The 21354-nt window shown below is 40.8% G+C and overlaps 1 protein-coding gene across 2 annotated transcripts in view; it reads right to left on the minus strand.

The window, feature by feature from the left end:
• Nucleotides 1-21354, minus strand: part of LOC124596586 (endoribonuclease LACTB2) — a 93405-nt gene that overhangs the window by 13487 nt on the left and 58564 nt on the right. For both annotated transcript variants that reach the window (XM_047135779.1, XM_047135778.1), the window contains exons 3-4: nucleotides 19818-19935; nucleotides 9938-10136 (exon numbers count right to left, since the gene is read on the minus strand). In XM_047135779.1, the coding sequence (XP_046991735.1) occupies nucleotides 9938-10136; nucleotides 19818-19935 (317 nt within the window). The remainder of the gene's footprint in view (nucleotides 1-9937; nucleotides 10137-19817; nucleotides 19936-21354) is intronic.

Genomic DNA, 21354 nt, shown 5'->3' on the forward strand with positions numbered 1-21354 from the left:
TCAGTGTCATCAAGGTCTTCAAGAGGCGTGGGAATCAGCATTACCATACAGAACAGTGGCATGTTGGATAAAAGCCTTCAACGAAGGTCAGGAAACTGTGGCAGACATGCACTGGGCAGGTCGTCCTAGTGTCTCTGAAGAAGAAGTGCATGCTGTTGCCGCGTTGGTGGACAGTGATCAACTTCATACAATTTGTGAGCTCACCCACAAAACCAGATTAGTGCATACGACTGTGCTTCGCATCCTGAAGGAATGCCTGGGCATGCAAAAAATTGCATCACAGTGGGTTCCGCATGACTTGACGGAAATGCAGAAATGGATGCGTTAAGATTGCTGCTCAGACACACTTGGAGCGCTATGAACATGGAGGAGAGGCTCTCTTACGCCACATCATAACACTGGATGAGACATGGGCCACATTTTATGACCCAAAACTGAAACACCAATCCAACAAATGGCGTCATAATGGGTTACGCAAAAGTCGAAAGTGCGTCAGGGCCCCAGTATGGTGAAAGTTATGGTTATTCTCGTGTACAACTGTGATGGTGTTATCCTAATGCATTATGCTCCTCCAAGGCACACCGTCAATGCACAGTATTACTGTTTGTTTTTTGGAGCATCACCTGCAACCAGCTTTGCGAAAGAAGCAGCGACACTTTCTGTTCAACCCACCCATCATTTTGCACGACAATGCATGGGCGCATACAACACAAGCTGTGGCTGCTCTGTTCGGTTGATGTGACTGTATCATCCACCATACTCCCTTGACTTAAGTCCTTATGACTTTGATTTGATTCCAAAGATGAAGGAACCACTTTGCGGCATTCACTTCAGAACTGTTGCAGAGATTTGACAGGCAGTAGACCGCTCCATTCGCACCATAAACAGAACAGGCTCTGTTAAAGGTATATTATGCCTTCCACATTGCTGGCAATAGGTTCTACACAATGCTGGTGACTACTTTGAAAGACAGTAACAGGTGCAAACATGTAACTCTTTCGTATCGGTTGTGAATAAATAGTTGCCACTATTTAAGTTCCAACCCTTGTACTTACATAAGCCTTTTTAAAAATGAAGTAAGCTAGAAGTAATTCACATAATATAATTAACAGTGTGAGTAAATTAGCACTAGTTGTAACTGTCAGGACATGTTACAAAAGTAACCTACAATGGCTGTTTCTGTCTCTTATTGTATAATGTGAATCTCTCTACATCTCTGAAGGGCTCTCCCATATTATTTGCAGAATACAATGTGTGAATTAATCAAACCCATGTCCAATCATGATTATAGCCACTCTCCACCCACCTGCCCCCCCTCCCCTCCCCTCCCCTCCCCTCCCCTCCACACACACCTTCATCATGAGTTTAGCTACTCTGTAAGTTTTCAATTTAAGACCCAAAAGGGTATTATTCACACTGTCTCAGGCTATGGAAGCCTACACTCTTACATGTCTGCTCAATGCCTCAACTGAGTGGTGAGCAGTTACAGCAGTTACCCTTATTTTTTCCGTTGTTTGTTTTCCTTAATATTTGATTATCATCCCTAAGAATGTCTCTACATCAAACGCAGGTATCACCTGATGTCACCTGTGATTTAAGCTTTTTGGAGGAAGATCTTTCTGAAGAAGATAATGTAATTTTACCTTTAGGAGTGCAGAAAACAATTTGGACTGCAGCTACATTCAATCAGGAATGAAATCACATATACCAGCACAAAAATAACATCATGCCTTGAGTAATAGCACAAGCCTTGGATGACACATTACGAGGAACACGTAAATTGAGAGCTTGAGGAGTCACTCTAGCAACAGGGGCATCCACACATGAGTCTAATTGATGCAATGCTCACGTCAATATCCATCCTATTACCAGCCTTGGATGACGCATTACGAGGAACATGTAAATTGAGAGCTTGGGGAGTCACTCTAGCAACAGGGGCATTTACACATGAGTCTAATTGATGCAATGCTCACGACAATATCCATCCTATTACATTGAATCCCAATTTTTACACTATACCTAGATCACAGTAACAAAGTGATAGACAGATCAATACAGAAAGCTGTGACACTGTTGGATCACCATTACTGCCACATCAATATGGCCATGGCAACAACAGCTGTTCAGTTGACTGCACTCCTTCGTACATTTCCTGTTAACCTGCAGTACTGAGTTCACTGTGGAGGATTTTTAACAGTCTAGTCACTTTTCTGTTCATTTTTGCAGTCAACTGCAAATATTTTTTATGTATTATATGAAAATCAGCACTAAGAAACAAAGCACATAATGAAATTGAACCATAAAAGTTACATTAGGAGCCGTAATAATCTTTGCACAGCAGTATAACAACGTAAAATAAAAGAAAGGTGTAGCCAGGCTCATTCTCTGGTTGGTCATTGCTGTGGTAGTTCTTTGATAAACAACTAGCTGTCAAGAACTTTATTATACTGATCTGAGTATATATCTCTTTTTAGAGTCAAATAAGAATACTGGGAAAATATTTAAAAAATCCTATTATTTAGTTACATGTTTCACAGATCATTTGAGTGATCCTTTTATTGATATGATGAGCTCTGTTCTCACCTAAAACAAATGAGTGTAAAATAAAACAGAAGCAGGAACAAGTGATGAATAATAGTTTAAAGCATATTGTGCCAGGAAGACTAGACCTGAATCAAATTCAGGGGATAGGCTGTAATCAGGAGTTGAAGCTCCATTACCATGAATGTGGTAAAATCCTGCAATGTATTTTCAATACTTGTGTACTATCAACAATGATGAAAGCAAGCTCAGTAAAAATTCCAAAATCTTCAAAATGGGATCATAACACTATGACTTCTCAGTACATTTAGTCATTAATGATATTTGTTGCTAAAAATTAAAAAATCACTTCCCCCTCTTTGTGTCTCTCAACAATATCACCGTGTAGGTGTTTAGCTAGCAGTAGGAGGTAAAGAAGCAGCTCGTCAGTAGAACTGAGGAGCTAGCAGTCTTCCCTCCATACAAAGCCTTGTGATTTTATTATGTTAAATTTAGCCTGGGTAAGCACACAGTGCATATAGGAATTTAACCATAGTTAATAACTTATGTACCTTCTAACAGCTGTTTCACATTTTAATATATAGATTGGCCCACTCCACAACCCTAAATGTTTCTCTTTGAGGTGAGAATGTATAGAACACAATGAATAATTGAGTAAAATAAGGTGGATCTCTCCAAACCCCCCCCCTCATGTGACTGCTACCACTACTACTATGAGGGGGCTTTCTTTGCATCAGCAGTAATAGCACCTCATAAATATGGTAGTCGAAATTCGTTTGTGGAATATAAATGATGGTACATATCGAGATAACAAACCACTGAACAGCTGAGTTGCTGAAAGACTGATATGCACCTAAACAAGACGGAATTCTAGCAACATTAGAAGTCTTGTTATGTGCATATTGATGACTCAGCACCTTGGTTAGTCAATGAACTGTTAACTTTACTCTTGCATTACTTATTAGTAATGGCACCTCAGCTACACAAGAGAGCAGTCAGATGTCAAATGATGTGCAAGCACTATTCACAACTGTTCTGGTCAGGAATCTGCATGCAAGTACCATCAATCTTGAAATTTGATCATCATGATTCAAGACCCACATCTACTTCTTCTCTTCCCCACAATACCATTCAAATTCTGATACTCCCTTCACCAAAACCATTTCCTCTTGTGATGATTGTATGTCCCTTAAATTTTAGTGTCCTGCAGCACAACTCTAGTTTGTTTCTTGTTCCACGTATGCATATTTTTAACATAAATGAACTATAGAACAAGCATTCCTTCTTAAGTGCGTGTAATAAGATATTTCTGCCCATATTTAAACAAGCTACAGAACCAAGTGGCAGTCCATTGCCTATTTTTTTTTTTTTTCCAAACTACATATTTGTTAAGAAAAATGACTTGTCCTATATCATGTGTACTTTGTACAATATGTGATGCACAGGATAAATAAATAAATACAAATACAATACAAGGATGAAGCTGGGAGGTTAGTTGTCTGTAACAGTGAGTACATTTACATTAGTGAAGCTCTAAAAGATTGACAATATAAGTGTGGGAGAAAGAATGGAGGTAATATAAGTCTCTGTCTCTCTGTTATTTGCAGACAATAAAATTATCTTAACCATCAAAGATGATGCTATAGAATGCATTATGAGAGAGTTACTGGAATTTATGAAAACTCAGAACTCAAAGCAAATTTCAGCTAAACAAAATATCTGACATCAGGAAGTATTTAAATATATTAATTTTGTAAACTCCACCTGCATTAAATACTGGGCAGATTTAATATCCCAGTAGATGCTGTTGTCAGTCCAAAGTTAAATAAAGAAGGATAATTGGAACATACAGAAGCCTTAAAAGAAAGGCCAGAACACTTCTAGAGGCAAATCTTGTAGGCTTAATACCTTAGCTCTCACACTGAGCTCGACTCAGATTAATCTCCCCTTTACCTTCAACTTTCTAGCGTGCTGGAAATAACAGGGACAAAGCAACTTCCCAAGTCCCTAGTAAAGGCACTTAGTTATCTCTGTAATTGGATTCTGGACAACCAAGAACATCGTGGGAGAGTTTATCAAAGTTTCCCAAATTTCTTAAAATGTAAATTAAATATCAATACACTTCTCAAAACTGCCAAACTGAAGCAACTACAGATGCATTAGACCAACTTAACAACCAAACTGTAGCACTAAAAGAAATGAGGTACGTTGTTGAAAATCATTTTGTTACAGAGAACTATAGATACAAGTAGAAACCAGGTGTCACTGTCCCTAGCAATCCACTGCAATTTGGCACTGGATTTGCAATCTAAAGAAATATCATTTATTCAGTACTGAACTTTGCATCGTTATCTGAAATAATTTCTGTGTTATCAACCTGACCCAAAAACAAAGCCTTGTTCACTCATCAGTATCTATGCACCTACTAATATTTGCAACCAAAAATACACACAAAGAGCAGTGAACTTCTGGGATCTAGGAGAAAGTACAGTCAATATCCCCTACCATCATATTAATATTTTATTCAAGGTAGAAACTAACAAGAAAAATAAATTGCTCCAGGTGATCTTTAAAACAACTCTGATATTCCCCATGTAAACAGTTGCAACCATAATCCTTCCAATGCACTAGAACTGATAAATATACACCCTTGAAAACTTCCCAAAGCATTGACATATGTCTGAAGAAACACAATGTAACTGATGGAATGACACATGTGAAAAGGCCATACAACTTACAAACAAAACCTGGAAAAACTGAAATTCCCACAGGACCACATAAAAGTCACAAGAGTTCACCAAAATTCATAAACAGACTCAATATCATCAGATTTGAAAGATACCGATATGACCAGAAGAGCTGGTAGAAAATGAACGAGATTTCAAGGAAAACAATACATGTCTAACTACTATGTAAGATTTTTAAAAAAACTGCCAGAATATCAAGAAACAAGTCAGATTGAGACTTTGGAAACAAATAATGAACAGCACTGTGCCTTTTAACTGTGAATCAACCAAAACTGACTCAATTTTCCAAAATCCTAGGCCAAAGTGAAATTCAGAATATCCCACATTAGAAGAAACTGAGCAAATAACATGTGAACATGTGAAGTAACAAGGCACCAGCGGAGAGAGGGTGTGGGGGTGGGGTTAGTAGTCTCCAAAATGTGGAAAAAAAAGACAAAAGACTTGCTGAGAAACCTCATGTGTTTCTTGCTTATCTGACTCAGGTGAAAGAAATTCCTGGTGTCTGGCATTGAAGTTTAATCCACCCTTTGTGTAAGAAAAGGAATAAAACATATAAATAACTACAGAGGGATTTCCTTGGCACCAGTCACCTACAAAATTCTGTCAAAAGTCTTGGTCAAGAGCCCTGATAACAAATAACTGGCAGGATTTAGGAACAGCATAACATTTCAGAAATAATTCTCTATCTAAAAAACCATCTTACTTGTTTGCAAAGGCAAACAGATAATGATCACCTTGTAGAGTTCAAAAAAGCATGTAGTTAGGTAGATAGACATACATAACTTAATATGTTCAAAGCTAATTAAACAAACATTAAACCAAACTACATCAAAAGTTTAATTCTCAGGTGAAATGTTTGACGCTTTTGATATTAAAACAGAAGTCTGACAAGAAGATGGACTGTCCACCCTACTGTTCAATCTTGTATTGCACAAAGAATTCAGGACCTGGGAGAAATAAGTTAAAGGAATAATTATTGGCAGACTATATGAAAATAAAACCCACGGCAGTGTATGGTCTATGCTGACAACCCAGCATTTCCCTCCAACAATAAGAAAGAAGAACTAGATTGCACAAATCTCATGAATAAAAACTCATCACATCTTAGGAACTCCTCAGTATCTAGATGAACATCCTGTTGTTGTTGTTCTCTTCAGTCCAAAGGCTGGTTTCATGCAACTCTCCATGCTACTCCATCCTGTGCTAGCCTCTTCATCTCCAAGTAATTACGGCAACCTACATCCTCCTGAATCTGCTTACTATATTCATTTCGTGGTCTCCCTCTACAATGTTTGCCGCCCCCCACACACACACCACACACACACACTTCCCTTCAGTACTTAACTGGTGATTCCTTGGTGTCCCACAATGTGTCCTACCAACTGATCCCTTCTTCTAATCAGATTGTGCCACAAACTTATTTTCTCCCCAATTTTATTCAGTACCTCCACATTGGTTATGTGATCTACCCATCTACCATTCAGCATTCTTCTGTAGCACCACATTTCAAAAGCCTCTGTTCTCTTTTTGCCTGAAATGTTTATTGTTCATGTTTCAATTACATACATGGCTACATTCCATAAAAATACTTTCAGAAAAGGACTTCCTGAACTTACATCTGTACTCAATGTTAACAAATTTCTCTTCTTCAGAAATGCTTTTCTTGCCATTGCCAGTCTACATTTTATATCCTCTTTACTTCGAGTATCACTAGTTATTTTGCTGCCCAAGTAGCAAAACTCATCTACTACTTCAAGTGTCTCATTTTATAATCTAATTCCCTCAGCATCGCCTGATTTAATTCGACTACATTCCGTTATTCTCATTTTGCTTTTGTTGATGTTCATCTTATATGCTCCTTTCAAGACACATCCTATGGTAACTCAATTCAGATACCTAGGAGAAATCATACAGCCTCGATTTCTTAGGTTTTCTCAGCATGATAGATTAATGGAGTACAGCCAAGTTTTTTTTTTCTGTTTTATGCACCAGAGTTGTTGGAGTCCATGCAATGAATAAACATAACAACACAGCTCACAGCACCTGAAGAAGATGACTGAGTCGGTCATCAAAATATTGTGCATGAAATGGAAACAACTTGTCTATATACCCAGAACTACACCACTAATTGTGCAGCCTCCATTATTAAATAATGAAACAAACACGCACACTCTCAATCACAAAAATTGATGAATCATCTGTTGCAGACACAACAAAAAATCAATCTCCCAGAACATAAAACTAAGACAGCACAACATGGTAATCAAACACAGTCATTATATGCAAAGGAAGCTTTAATAATTGGAGACAGATCAAAATTCAAGATAGAGAAAAGCAACAATGAATAATTTTTGGCCCGGTCTGCTTAGATGGAATTATAATGAAAAGGAAGTCTCAGGAATTATATCAGCCAAAAGAAGAACTCTTTGACACGAGCAGGAAGAGATGATTAATATTATAAGGTCACGTTCTCCAAATGAATAACGACAGGCCAACCACAAGAATTCTCTGTCTTGTCATCTCAAAGTTAAGAACATTTGGCTGCTTGAAACTGCAATAAATATTCTGGAACTTGACAGCACAGATGCATCATCAATTTGCAGACAAACAAAGAACTGGAACCAACAAAATGTAGACATGATACATTCATATCTGTCCTCTCTTCATTTTTTTTTTTTTTTTTCCCCAAGAATTCTGAAAGCATAGCAGAGGCTACCAAGCTATTTTTAATGTGTTTACATCACATGACTGCCCAAGAATTCTGAAAGCATAGCAGAGGCTACCAAGCTTTTTTAACAGTTCTGTGCTGTGGTGGTCCATCTGGAATGAGTCTGGATTGGCAGGTCACTCCAGTGGGGCCACCACAAGGTAAAAGTTTTGTAATCTGTGCTATACATTCAGAATTCTTGGGCAGTCATGATATAAAAACACTAAACACTGTTTATCATGGACTTGTGCACTCAGTAACAGCAGAGGGGGTGATCCATAGAAAAATTTTCATGGGGCAAAAATAAATAATAAAAGTAATAAGAGTGTACCAATCCCATCTGCCACCAAACCCATTTTTCAAGAGCTTAATATATTGCCAGTCCTGTGTATCTGTATTCTAGAAACAGTTTCACCAACCTTGTTCTCTTTACAACAAATGGAGGAGTCCACAGCCATGACGTAAGAAAAAAAAGCAAACATTCATCTACTGAGACAAAGATAAAGCAGAAGTCACAAGAGGCTATGAGATGAAAGATATGGGTAACCTACTTTTCAACAAACTACCCTTATCAATTAGAAACAAAATCAGTACTTCTATTGATGAGTACCAGAAGGCAAACTTGCATTAACTATGTGGCTTTTCCTCTCCCTTTTAGCCACTGTTGTACACTCCTGGAAATTGAAATAAGAACACCGTGAATTCATTGTCCCAGGAAGGGGAAACTTTATTGACACATTCCTGGGGTCAGATACATCACATGATCACACTGACAGAACCACAGGCACATAGACACAGGCAACAGAGCATGCACAATGTCGGCACTAGTACAGTGTATATCCACCTTTCGCAGCAATGCAGGCTGCTATTCTCCCATGGAGACGATCGTAGAGATGCTGGATGTAGTCCTGTGGAACGGCTTGCCATGCCATTTCCACCTGGCGCCTCAGTTGGACCAGCGTTCGTGCTGGACGTGCAGACCGCGTGAGACGACACTTCATCCAGTCCCAAACATGCTCAATGGGGGACAGATCCGGAGATCTTGCTGGCCAGGGTAGTTGACTTACACCTTCTAGAGCACGTTGGGTGGCACGGGATACATGCGGACGTGCATTGTCCTGTTGGAACAGCAAGTTCCCTTGCCGGTCTAGGAGTGGTAGAATGATGGGTTCGATGACGGTTTGGATGTACCGTGCACTATTCAGTGTCCCCTCGACGATCACCAGTTAGGTTAATGCTGTCATTATTAAATATCTGTTGTTGCAAATATAATCTATAAAAATGTAATTAATATCAGCCCCATGTCTTTGTAATATGTGTGGGCTTCAACTGAACAAATAAAGTTCAAATGGGCTCCTTTGTTGTGCATGATGATATAAAATAAAATAGAAGAAAAAGAAAGTGGGGTACATGTAAGAGAGAACTCTCAGCAAGGTGACATCTGGCAGAACTAGTGTAAATGAAATTAAAGGTAAAAAAAAATACAAAGATGATGTAGAAAAGATTATATAGTACAATTAATAAAAGTTTATTATTCTATGGAGAAGAAACATGGACAATGAGCAGTTGAATATCAAGACTGCAAAGAAGACTAATAAAGAAATAAAAGGATAGTGGATTGTAAAAGATGTGACTGTAAAAATACAGGAGCATACGCCACAGAAGGAGAATGGGGCAGATAATTGGCCAAGGAGAGTACTGGAATGGCAACTGCAAGAGAAGAGGAGGAGGAGGAGGATTGAGAAAGGACTGGACAAAACAAGTGTTGTTAGCAACAGAAGGAAGAGGAAGTAGCTTTGGCAAGACAGGAATACATGATAATATAGTGTGAGCAATGGCTGATAAGGCTATATAAACTTGGAATACCAGAATTAAGCAACAAACTGTGTCACATGTGAACAGTCATTATGCATTTTAAGTAAAAAAAATGAGCAACACTTACATCCACTACTGGCCCATGTCCAGGATAGATCAGACTGGGCTTCTCTTTTAGTATCAAATGAAGGGAAGCCATGTAATCGTACAGATCTTCGAATACTGCTGTCCCTTCGCCCAGAATACAGTCTCCACTGAATAATGCATTTTCTTCTTTCAGTACCAATGTAATATGATCTGTAGTATGACCTGGAGTGTGCATAATCCTACATAATAAATTTCACACAATAAATAACTTTACATTCCACATCCCTAAATAAAACACGAAAGCATCAAATTAAACATAAATAAAAATAAAATTCTCACTTCAAAGCAGATAGCAATTAGAACATACAATCTTTTCCTTGGTATACAGTCAATAATATTCCTGATTTAGTTATAAAAGTGATTCATCATCATACTGACTGGATAATGAATGTGATAAACAGGATGAAATCCAACTGCACTTATTGTCTTTAAATATGAGTTTATTCTATCCAAATCTGAATATCAAAAGTGGCAAAAGTCTCCTTTGTGCAATATTTTTTGCCCTGAATGCTGCAACATTACATAACTGAATGCCCCCATCTGCAAATGGTAGTGGAGTGATAGCAGGCAGTCAATACTTGAATTCTGCACTCAGTGTCCAATTGTCAAGATTTTTGCCCTAAGTAAAATAATGTTTTGATCTATGGTGCTAGTATAATAGTTTAATAACACAGGGTGTAATGATAACTGTTTAAAATGTTCTACAGTGGTGTAGGGGAAGTCAACAAAAACAATTTGGTATAGGACACTAGCGGTCTATCAAGCTGGAAAATAACCTCAAATTGGTCTATAAAAGCCACCTAAACTACAGTGCATGTGTGCCACTTGAGATTTTTAATGTCGTCTCATCCTCTGATGCCTCTGGCTTAGTCGTTGTTATGAATTATTTAGGAATAAAGGAGATGCCTCGCCAAAAGGCAGAAGTGCTATAGCGCTGATAGGTACACAAACAAAAGGTGCAGACTTAGCTAGCTTTCAGAACGACATTCCTTTTTTGAGCTGTATGGGAAGCATGCACACAAACACACACGCACTCACATGTACATGCCTGTCTCCTGCCCACGGTGAGAGTACTTGGGTGAGGTGGCGGTGCAGGGTGGTGTGGGGTGGATGAGGAATGGAGAGATGGTTGGGAGGAAGCATCTAGTGGCTCGGAAGGAGAGTGGGGAGCTGTCTGTGGGCTAGCTAGGGGTGCAGGTAGAGGGGGCAGTGGCAGACAGCTGGGAATGCGATTTCACAGATTAGGGCATGAGATGACAGCACACAACTAACTGACACATATTTGGACAGGGGATGGTGTGTGTACACACACACACACACACACACACACACACACACACACACACACTATTGGGTAGGGGGTGGAGGGGAGGGACAGCGAGTTATCTTAGGTTTATAGCAGAGAGGTTACAGGAACGAAGGATGTGCGGTAAGGACAGCTCCCATCTGCACGGCTCAGAAAAGCTGGTGGAGGTGGGGAGGATCCAGATGGCACAGGTTGTGAAGCAGCGATTGAAATCTCACATGTTGTGCTCCGCCACTGGGTGATCCACCTAGTTTTTGGCAACAGTTTGATGGTGACTATTCATTCTGATTGACAGCTGGTTGGATGTCATACCAATGTAAAACACTGTGCAGTGGTTGCAGCAGAGCTGGTGTATAACATGGCTCCTTTCACAGGTGGCCCAGCCTCTGATGGGGTAGGATAAGCCTGTGACATGACTGGAATAGGTCATGCCGGGTAGGTGGATTGGGCAGGTCTTGCATCAGGGTCTTCCTCAAGGGTATGATTTCTGTGGTAGGAGATTTTGGGGTGGGAGTGGCATATGGATCGTACCCTTCTGGAAGACCCAGATGCAAGAACTGCCCAATCAAACCACCCAGCACCACCTACTCCAATCCTGTCACAGGCTTATCCTACTCCAGCAGAGGCTGGGCCACCTGTGAAAGCAGCCATGTTGTATACCAGCTCTACTGCAACAACTGCACAGCATTTTACATTGGTGTGACAACCAACCAGCTGTCAACCAGAAAGAATGGCCACTGCCAAAACGTTGCCAAAAACAAGGTGGACCACCCAATGGCACAACATCCAGCAGAGCACAACATGCGAGATTTCAATGGCTGCTTCACAACTCATGTCATCTGGATCTTCCCCACCACCACCAGCTTTTCTGAGCTGCACAGATGGGAGCTATTCTTACAGCACATCCTTCCTCCCTGCCTAAACGTAAGGTAACTTGCAGTCCCCCATCCCCCAACCAAAGGTGTGTGTGTCTGTGTGTGTGTGTGTGTGTGTGTGTGTGTGCATGCATGCGTACACCATCGCCTGTTCCAATTTGTGTGCCAGCTGCCCCCATTACCTGCTTTCCTTGCTAACCCACAACAGCCCCCACTCCCCCCTCCCCCCCTCTCCCCTGCCCAAGCTGCTAGACACTTCCTCCAAACCCCCTTCCTGCCTCTTGCCTCTCTCCATTCTTCACCCCACCCCATCCCACCATTGGCCAGAAAAGGGCTGCAGTCGACCAAGCACAATGTAGGGAAACAGACATGTACATGTGTGTGTGTGTGTGTGTGTGTGTGTGTGTGTGTATGTGTGTGTGTATTTCACCTACAGCTTTAAAAAGGAATTTCATTCTGTCTGTACCTTTTGTTTGTGTATCTATCGATGACACAGCACTTCTGCCTTTCTATGAGTCATCTCCTTTATTCTTAAATAATTCGAAATGCCCAACCAGAACTTTCCATAGATTATCATAAAGATTCTTACATAAAACTTTCCCCTGACAGTAATGAAGAAAAAAGACTTTTGTAAACATTATGCAAAAACTTATTCTCTTTACAATTCAATCTGAAGTTAACCCCTAAGAGCACAGTAGTTTCATAGTAAGAGCAACAAACAAAATTAATAAATTATTATTAATTTTATGCTCAGCTTCGATGGCTGATCCATTACCTGTGCCATCTGGATATTCCCCTCCCCTCCATCCCCATCCTCCTCCCTCTGCACTAGCTTCTCTGAACTTTACAACACATCCTTTGATCCCACAGGCCCTCCTAGTCCGAATCTCCTACATTATGTTCCACACCCATTACCACCCCTGTCCCTATGGCTCCCAATCCATTCACTCTATATGCACACCATTCTCTGTGCAGTGCAGTCTTCCTCTCTTCCACCTCCCTCTCCTAGCTCCCTCCTTCATGCCACTGTATATCACATGCAACTCCACCTGACTGTCTCAGAGTGAGGTCACTGGTGCCACATTACTACATGGTGCACTTGCTGCCTGTCTCTCAATCAACAGTCTTCCTTCCCTCCAACCCTCTTTCTCTGTCTCCTTTCTCCCCTCGCCCACTTCATCCAGTACATCCTCTCCCCCTAGTCAAGCTGCAATTTTGGTACACTGCTGTTGTGCAGATCTGTGAGTGTGCATGTATATTCTGTAGTTAACTCTAAAGGACGAGATTGTCCAATAGCTCAACAACACCCACAGTCTAGTTTATGTGCCTATAAGCCATTCAATACCTCTAATATTTCATGAGTTGTTAACTCCACCTCTTACATTATTTACTAATAAATACAACTGGTATACATAGAAACCAGTGTTTCATTGAATTAGATTATCGCATAATAAAGTAAACAGTGTGCAAAGACTTTTTTCTTTTCAAATTACTGGAAACAGTGGAACAAGATTTTACTCATGTAATTTAATCACATGGCCTACTAGTTTAACATTACACTTATTAATAAGTTATTCAGCTCCAAGCATTGTGTAAGGAGATAGAGCAACATATTATTTAGACATACATTTATAACCTATAGTGTTATTGATTTGTAAGATACCTGTGGGAAATTTGTGAAGATGTTTTGAAGATATTGAGCATATTCAGTGAAAAGCTTCAATAGATATCTGACCCAGGCAAATTTTGCAAATATATGCAATTAAGAGGAAAAGATACTGCAAAGCTAATGTTGTAGCATTATGTCACTTACCAGTGCTTGCTAAAACGTGTTCAGTATTTTTATTTACTAAATCATTTATTTGGCTCTGTATTACTATGTTGATATTCTGAGCAACAAAGCACTTTTGAGGTGTAAAATGACTTTAAAAAGTTGCACAGCTTGCACAAGACTCAATCTGTTGTGAAGACTATCATTGAATGTGTTGTTAAAAAATTTGGAAATTCTGAAGTAAGATTTACTCCAAGCACTTAACAAATTTTTGAACACAAATTACAGTATGCTGACAGTAAATCTTAAACTACAAGTCTGTTACCTAATTAAAAGTACCAAAAAAATTATGTACTATTATACAAGCCCATTTGATTCTTAACCATGTCGGCTTGAACTAACCACTCTGTTACAAAAAAATTCTGTATATTTCAAAGCAGGTGCTAGCTTTCCTTGGCTTATACTCAGTCCACTTCCATGTATTGCTAATGGACATTCAGTAATAATTCCATGGTTACCTCTGTTTCTACTGGTGACTATTAAACTAAAATAATAAGGTTGTTGGAGGTCTTCAACTAGGGGAACTGTGGTGATGTGTCCAGTTACACTGCCACCATCACAACCACATAATTCACATTTGGTGCTGCCAGCAAAAGACCAAAATGAGAGTTCTTCCATTGTTCCAAGAAGTGAAGGAAGAATGGGACTAATGGTACTCATACATGTGGTGCTTACAGCAACATTTCACAGTCTTTCTGGTAGTGTACCTCTTTTATCATTTTTCTTGTCTTGGGTCAAGCCTGAACTGTTTCCTTTTCTTCAGAAACTTGTTTCATTGAGAAAAACTTGCAGTGTTGTTGTTTTCACAAATGTGTGAATTACTCGGTGTGTATTTTAGGCAAACCGATGTTGTGGCTTCCCTTATGGATTTTCACCAGAGACAAATGAAACTAAGCCAGTCCCATCAGGCATTGGTAGCTGACCTCTGGGGTTTAAGTCAGAATTTCAGATTTGGTTGGGCTCATTGTTAAAAGTCCTATGCCAAAACTCTGATATTTGAAGTCATTGTCTTTTCTACTCCAGACGGAGAGGTGCATCAGGAGGTGTCGTGTATAGAAGGTCCCACAGTCAAAGACATCCTGGCTATGATTCAGGCTTTCAGAGTGTAACAGGCAATGATTGAACAATCTGAGGACACAGTGGGAGTAGTGGCAGTATGTTCAGTACCACAGGGTCAGTGTCATTCACACATACCCTCATCATTTTGCACTTGTTTGCAACACTCGCCATCAGACTGTGGCTTTTCCTGACACAGTTTCCTCTCATGTCCTGATTGCTTCTGACCACATGTCCATAGTCACTGCCTACATTGGCATGCACAGAGCACAGCTTTTTGTAAACTAGGTAATATGGTGGCCGTCTTTCACAGCTGCCTGTGTGGCCAGTCCACAGATGCAGACATTGAGTCTGTGAGCATTCATAGTGCCACACCAGAACTCAGCCAGGAGCACAGTGTACCCAGAAAGATTTACATACAGTGCAAATTCGGAACTGCCAATCCATTTCCAGGTCAATATCGAGGCCTCTGTTTCTCTTGTGAATCCTAATATGTATCATCACTTGTGTCACCCTTCTCTTTCCTCCACCAACTGTTGTTTGGTTGCTTTTTGGTTGCTTCTGATGATCGGCCAATTCCTGTTCAATGCCAGTTCATGGTCAATTTTGAGTATTGGCATGCCACATAAACAGTTATGTTTTTGCCCATTTAATGTGTGATATCCAAAATCATTTTTGGTCATGATGCATTCATGGTTTTTGGTTTTCAAATTAAGGATGCTGCGCATGTCATTTGCAACTCCATCCAGTTCCAGGCATTAGACGATCTCTGTCACAAGTCTGGTTCACTGTTTTCACTGGGATTGGGTTCTGCAAAAGACTACAATGACACATCACCCTTAAACAGATGGATGTTTCCATATTTTATCATGGAAGGTCTATTCCATCTGTTCTGCGGCTGACAGGTAAGGAAGAACTAGATGGGTTGCACAGCCTGGGTGTCATTTAACCCATTCCTTCCAACCAATGAGCTATGCTTCTATTTGTTTTCTGTAATCCAACAGGGATGCACTGTTTGTAAAGGGTTTTTAAGTTCACTATTTATGCCCAGTCTATAGTGGACAGCTATCCTCTTCCCTACCCTGAAGAAATACTTGTGCAACTGGTGGATGACAAGTGTGTTTCTAAAATTGAATTGACGGTGGCATACCTGCAGCTTCAGCTAGATTCCACTTCTTAATAGGTAATGGTGATCAACACTCCCTTCGGGAGTACTGACCATTGGGCATCGTGAGTGGGCCCGCCATTTTTCAGAGAGTTTTCGAACAGTTAACGCAAGGTATTCTATGCTGTGCAAACTATGTTGATGACATCATTGTCATGGATTGCTCATGGCAGGAACATCTTAGTAACATTCGGATTCTGTTCACTAAATTGCAAGGGGTGGACCTTAAGTGCAATCTGCAGAAATCAAATATTTAGACCACATTATTTTGGAGGACAGTGTCAAACCCACGAAGCACCACATAAGCAGCAACTGATAACTTCGCTAAATTGTGAAACTTGAAGGAGCTCCAACCACTTCGGAGCAAATTAAGTTATTATTCAAAATTTCTCACTAACACAGTGGATATAACTCATCCATTAAACAAGCTAAAAAAAGTGTTCCTTTCATTTGGTCAGCAGACTGTGATAGAATGTTCACCACATAAAGTTGCTGCTACAGATATCACCTTCGTCGGCATCTTTACACCAGCCAAACAGCTCATCCTGGAAACAACTGCTTCCTTCTTTGGAATGTTGTTAGCTCACAGGAACGCTGACAGTTCTGAATAGACTATCCTGTATGCCTCCATAACACTGACATCTGCACAATGCAATTATTATAAGACAGGAAAAAAGGCGTTAGCCATCGTGTATGCCATCTGGCTTCAATGGCATCAAGTTTCATCTCATCACACACCATAAGCTGCCTGTGGCACTATCAGGCCCCCATTCATGACTTCCTGACAGGACTGTGCAACAACGTCCATGTTGAGCTTTGTATCTGAATGTGTACCACTATGAGGTTCATTACAGATTCACAGCACAGCATGCTAAAGCAGACACACTGCAATGCCTGGCCGTGGGACCCAACCCAGCCTTCAACAAAGCCGAAGTTGTCTGTTTTTACATTAATCCTCACTTGCAGCACACAGTGGATAGACTTCCAATATTGGACCACAATATAGTGCAGGCCACCCGGCAAGATCCTGTGTTCCAACAGGTGGTTGATTTTTTGTGTAATGTTGGCCCAAGCCCCTGCTCACCAAGGAGTCTGGTCTACTCCACGCCTGTTTTATCCTCCATCATTAGCTGGTGCTAGTTGATGGCACTCTCCTTAGCACCAAATTGGACAACCTCAGAGTCATCGTCCCTCCAGTTGTGCGGGCTTGTACCCCTGCTCTCTTACATCGTGGCCACTGGGGTATGACCCACATAAAACCCATCGTGCAATGTTTTGTTTACTGGCCGGGCATCAACTCAGTGATTGAGAGGATTGTCCATGAGTACAAATAGTGCACCAAACAGCAGGCAGTACCACCAACTTTCATGCCATGGCCCATACCATGTCATCCGTGGAATCATGTCCAGACTTCGCAAAGCCCTTCTGTCATTCTATGGTGATGATCGACACAGAGTCCAATTACCCATATGTCCGGGGCATGAGCTCTACCATCACAGAAGCTAGCATGTGGACTCTCATCCAAGTCTTTGTGACTGAAGTGTTGCCCTCAACAACTGTTTCTAAAGATGATTCACATTACATATTGGCATTGTTTCAATTGTTGCACCCACCATGGTACTGTACACCTCACATCTGCACTATTTCACCTGCAACTGATTGGGGAGGCAGAGAGTGTGGTGCACATCTTTAAGATGCAGTGAAAAACTGCTTGATAGATTTAGTCAGTTGCTTCTGTTCCTCAGCACCTACAGGACCACAGTCCACATGGCAGAAGCCAGGCAGAGATCTCCCATGGCCGACAAACCAAGATTCCATCACATCTGCTCTGCGCTGTGTCACAGCCTGAGGTGTGCTCGCACATATTGTGATACTTTCTTGGCACCCCTTTTTGGGTTCATACTTCTGGTCGGTGGCCTGGAGGGTGCTGGTGACCATATGAGTGATACTCGCTTGGCAAATATTCACCATGGATGCTGGAAATGTGTCACCCGCCCATCATTGGAAGCAGCTGTGCCCTTGGTGAGGCAAAACCAACCATATGCACAGCCTTAGCAGACACAGACACTGACAGGGAGTCCACCTCCTAGTACCACTCCACAGGGGCATCTTTGCTTGAGGAGCTGTTGGGTGCCGATGACATCGAGATGCGGCTGCCAGCCACACTGCACCCTTTGCCAGTGTTCGATCGCAGCTGCCTGGATGCTGCCCTCCCAAAGGGCCACCCATCAGCCTTTCCCCAGTCACTGTTGCACTCATTCCTTGCCACTGACAGCATGCTTTCCATGCCTCCAGCACGGATGATGTCATTCCCACACCTGCCTTGCCATCATCCGGGCCACTTCTGGCCATATGCCTCACCAGGCCAGAGACAGCTGGTTGCCAAGTGATGTGATAGTGACAGCTCATCTGATGCTAAGACAGTGGAGGCACACATTGTCAGCAGACAGCTGCCATCACTCCACTGCTACAGAGTTGCCTCCACAGACCCAATGGCTTCCTCAGCCATAACTCTCCATCTCAGATAGCAGTCCCCAGAAAGCAGTCTCACCTGCTTGGCATTCCACCTTTTTCCTCTAATGCTTATGGCATCAGTTCCACAAATGGAGGAGAGCTATGACAGTGTGTCCAACTATGCCACCATCATCACAACCACAGAGTTCACATTTGTCACTGTCAGCACAAGACTGAAATGAGAATGCTCTCCTCACTTGGTGTCAGTGCCATTTCTGGCTGAGTGGGAACGGCCATAAGTGAGCAGCATGGCCCACTCTTTTTTTCCACTTTTCATGCTCGATGAAGGTTCCACATGCTAATTAGGACTGTTCCTTGATGTGTTTTGATGAACTTGCTTGCCATCTATATTTGGTCTGGACTGTTTTCCCACTATTTCTGTCATTGCATGTCTGTACATCTGGTGTGCAGTGACTGTAATTGTATTTACTATGTACCTTTTTACATGCAACAAAACTGTAGATACTATGAGAACAAGAAGGAAAATGAACATCAGAGAGAAACAAAATTTCAGAAATGTGGCACAGAGAGCAGAACAAAGTACAAATCAGTCATTATATTGGAGTATAAGAGAGGAAAAATGGCAAGAAAATAATTCAATGAAATAAATGGGATACAGCAGATGGAATTATCATATTCATTGACATATTCCACTCCATGTGTATTGACTGGTCAAGTGTTCTGAATAATAGCTTATCTTCAAACAACTTTTCCTTCTTCATCTTTGCTCCTTCCAGCTACTCCCATATTTCTCTATCTTCTGCCCTTCCTTCCATCCTCATTATGCTCCCCCTATTACATTTCCCCCTTCTTTTGATCTTCTTTCTCTCCCTCTACCCCTTTGCCACAGCCCCCTTTCTTCCTCCCTCCTATTTCTCACATCTTGCCGCCCTCCCCCCCTCCCCCCCCTCCCCTTTCTCTTATGCAATGAAAATTGGCAAAAATTCATTGTCATCACATCTAGGTAGTCAGATAATTAAAAATTACTCATTCAGGACAAAATGTTCTGGTGGGCAAAATAACAGCTGAACTTAGACTTTCCAAGAGAAAAAAATGTATACCCTATCACACAGTAAACTTACATATTAAATAAGAAACCAAAATGTGGCTCACCTTAGTGTAGCACCTTCAGTTGATATCTCATCTCCATTTTTAAGGAAATTTATTGGTATGTCATTAGGCAACGCATCATCAGGTTCATCCAACCTTTTGTGCTTCCAAATTCTACAGTCTTTAGTTATTTAAACAAAAAAAGGAAAACAGTTACATAAGGTCTTAGGTGGCATAATGTTATATCTATCACAGTTAATTAAAAACAAAAGTGTAATGCTAAAACTACTGAAACAAAAGCGTTGCGACTACTTACCTTTTGCTAAGATAGGAACAGTTGACAGTTGAAGTAAGGCAGGGGAAAGGGGGTGGGGGGGGGGTGATTTCGGCAGAAAATTTCCTTATTTGTCCTGTTTCAGCAACTGTACTAAAATAAAATGTGAAAGAACTATCCCATGTGAGTGAAAAAACCATCTGGTAATAAATCTATCTGGAGGGTCTCTTTCATCTCTGGGGATGTGGGTATCCACGAGTCCCCCCCCCCCCCCCCCCCCCAGAATTCTAGTTCAATTTATTTGATTTATTTGGTAAAACAGTATTTGAAAAAATGACAATAAACCTCTTAGTAATGTCATTAGACAACAAATAAAATGATGCTCTAGTATACAGGGTGTCCCAGCTATCTTGTCCACCCAAAATATCTCTGGAACAATAACAGCTATTGGAAAATGACTTTCACCGGTATCAATGTAGGGCTGGGGCCCATGAATGTACATATTTGGAAACATTCTAAAATGAAAGCATATGTGTTTTTTAACACAAACTTATGTTTTTTTAAATGGACCTCCTATATTTTTTCTTCAGCAATCCATAGCATGACAAAGCACATACACAATGGCGTTGATTGCATCGCAATATTCCCATTACATCCCAAGATATTAAGATGCAAAGTTGATGCTTGAAACACACGATATGCGCTGCTAGCGCACGTCCTGAGGCTCAGGCGTGAACCCCATGCTGCCCGTAATCACGATGTGATTGACATGCGTAATCACACTTCCATATTTATCAAGAGGTCCGAAACGAATAATACGGTCTGCTGCCATCCTGCATTAACGTCGTACATTCCAGCAGGTATTTATCCCATAGGCTAGGGGTGATGCGGTTCTGTAACATATCTGTGTACCGCAACATTAGTCACAAAGTTAACTTCGCTTATCGTTAATCCGTTACTAAAAAGTTAATGCCATTCAACATTAAAACTTTACTTTACTGTAGATCTAGTGCAAGTGACAGTTAATCATTCACTTGTAATAGTAAAATTCATGTTAATGGTTTTAGTGGAACGAGCAAGTGGACTAAAAGTTTTACCGATGTTTAGGTAAAAATGTTTTGATTTGGGAAGTTCAGGTAGGACATAGAAGATGAATGTAAACATGTTTAACCAATTAGTTTTATTATCACATAATTATCAATGTTATGTTTATCTAATGCGTTAAATGACAAATTGTTGCAAACAAATGTTTCTTAACATCACTGGGTAAAATGGCCCTTTGTAGAAACTTCCACTGTGATACCAGCACTACATACTAAACATAGC

Source organism: Schistocerca americana, chromosome 2 (genome assembly GCF_021461395.2).
Source record: "Schistocerca americana isolate TAMUIC-IGC-003095 chromosome 2, iqSchAmer2.1, whole genome shotgun sequence".
Lineage (NCBI taxonomy): Eukaryota > Metazoa > Arthropoda > Insecta > Orthoptera > Acrididae > Schistocerca > Schistocerca americana.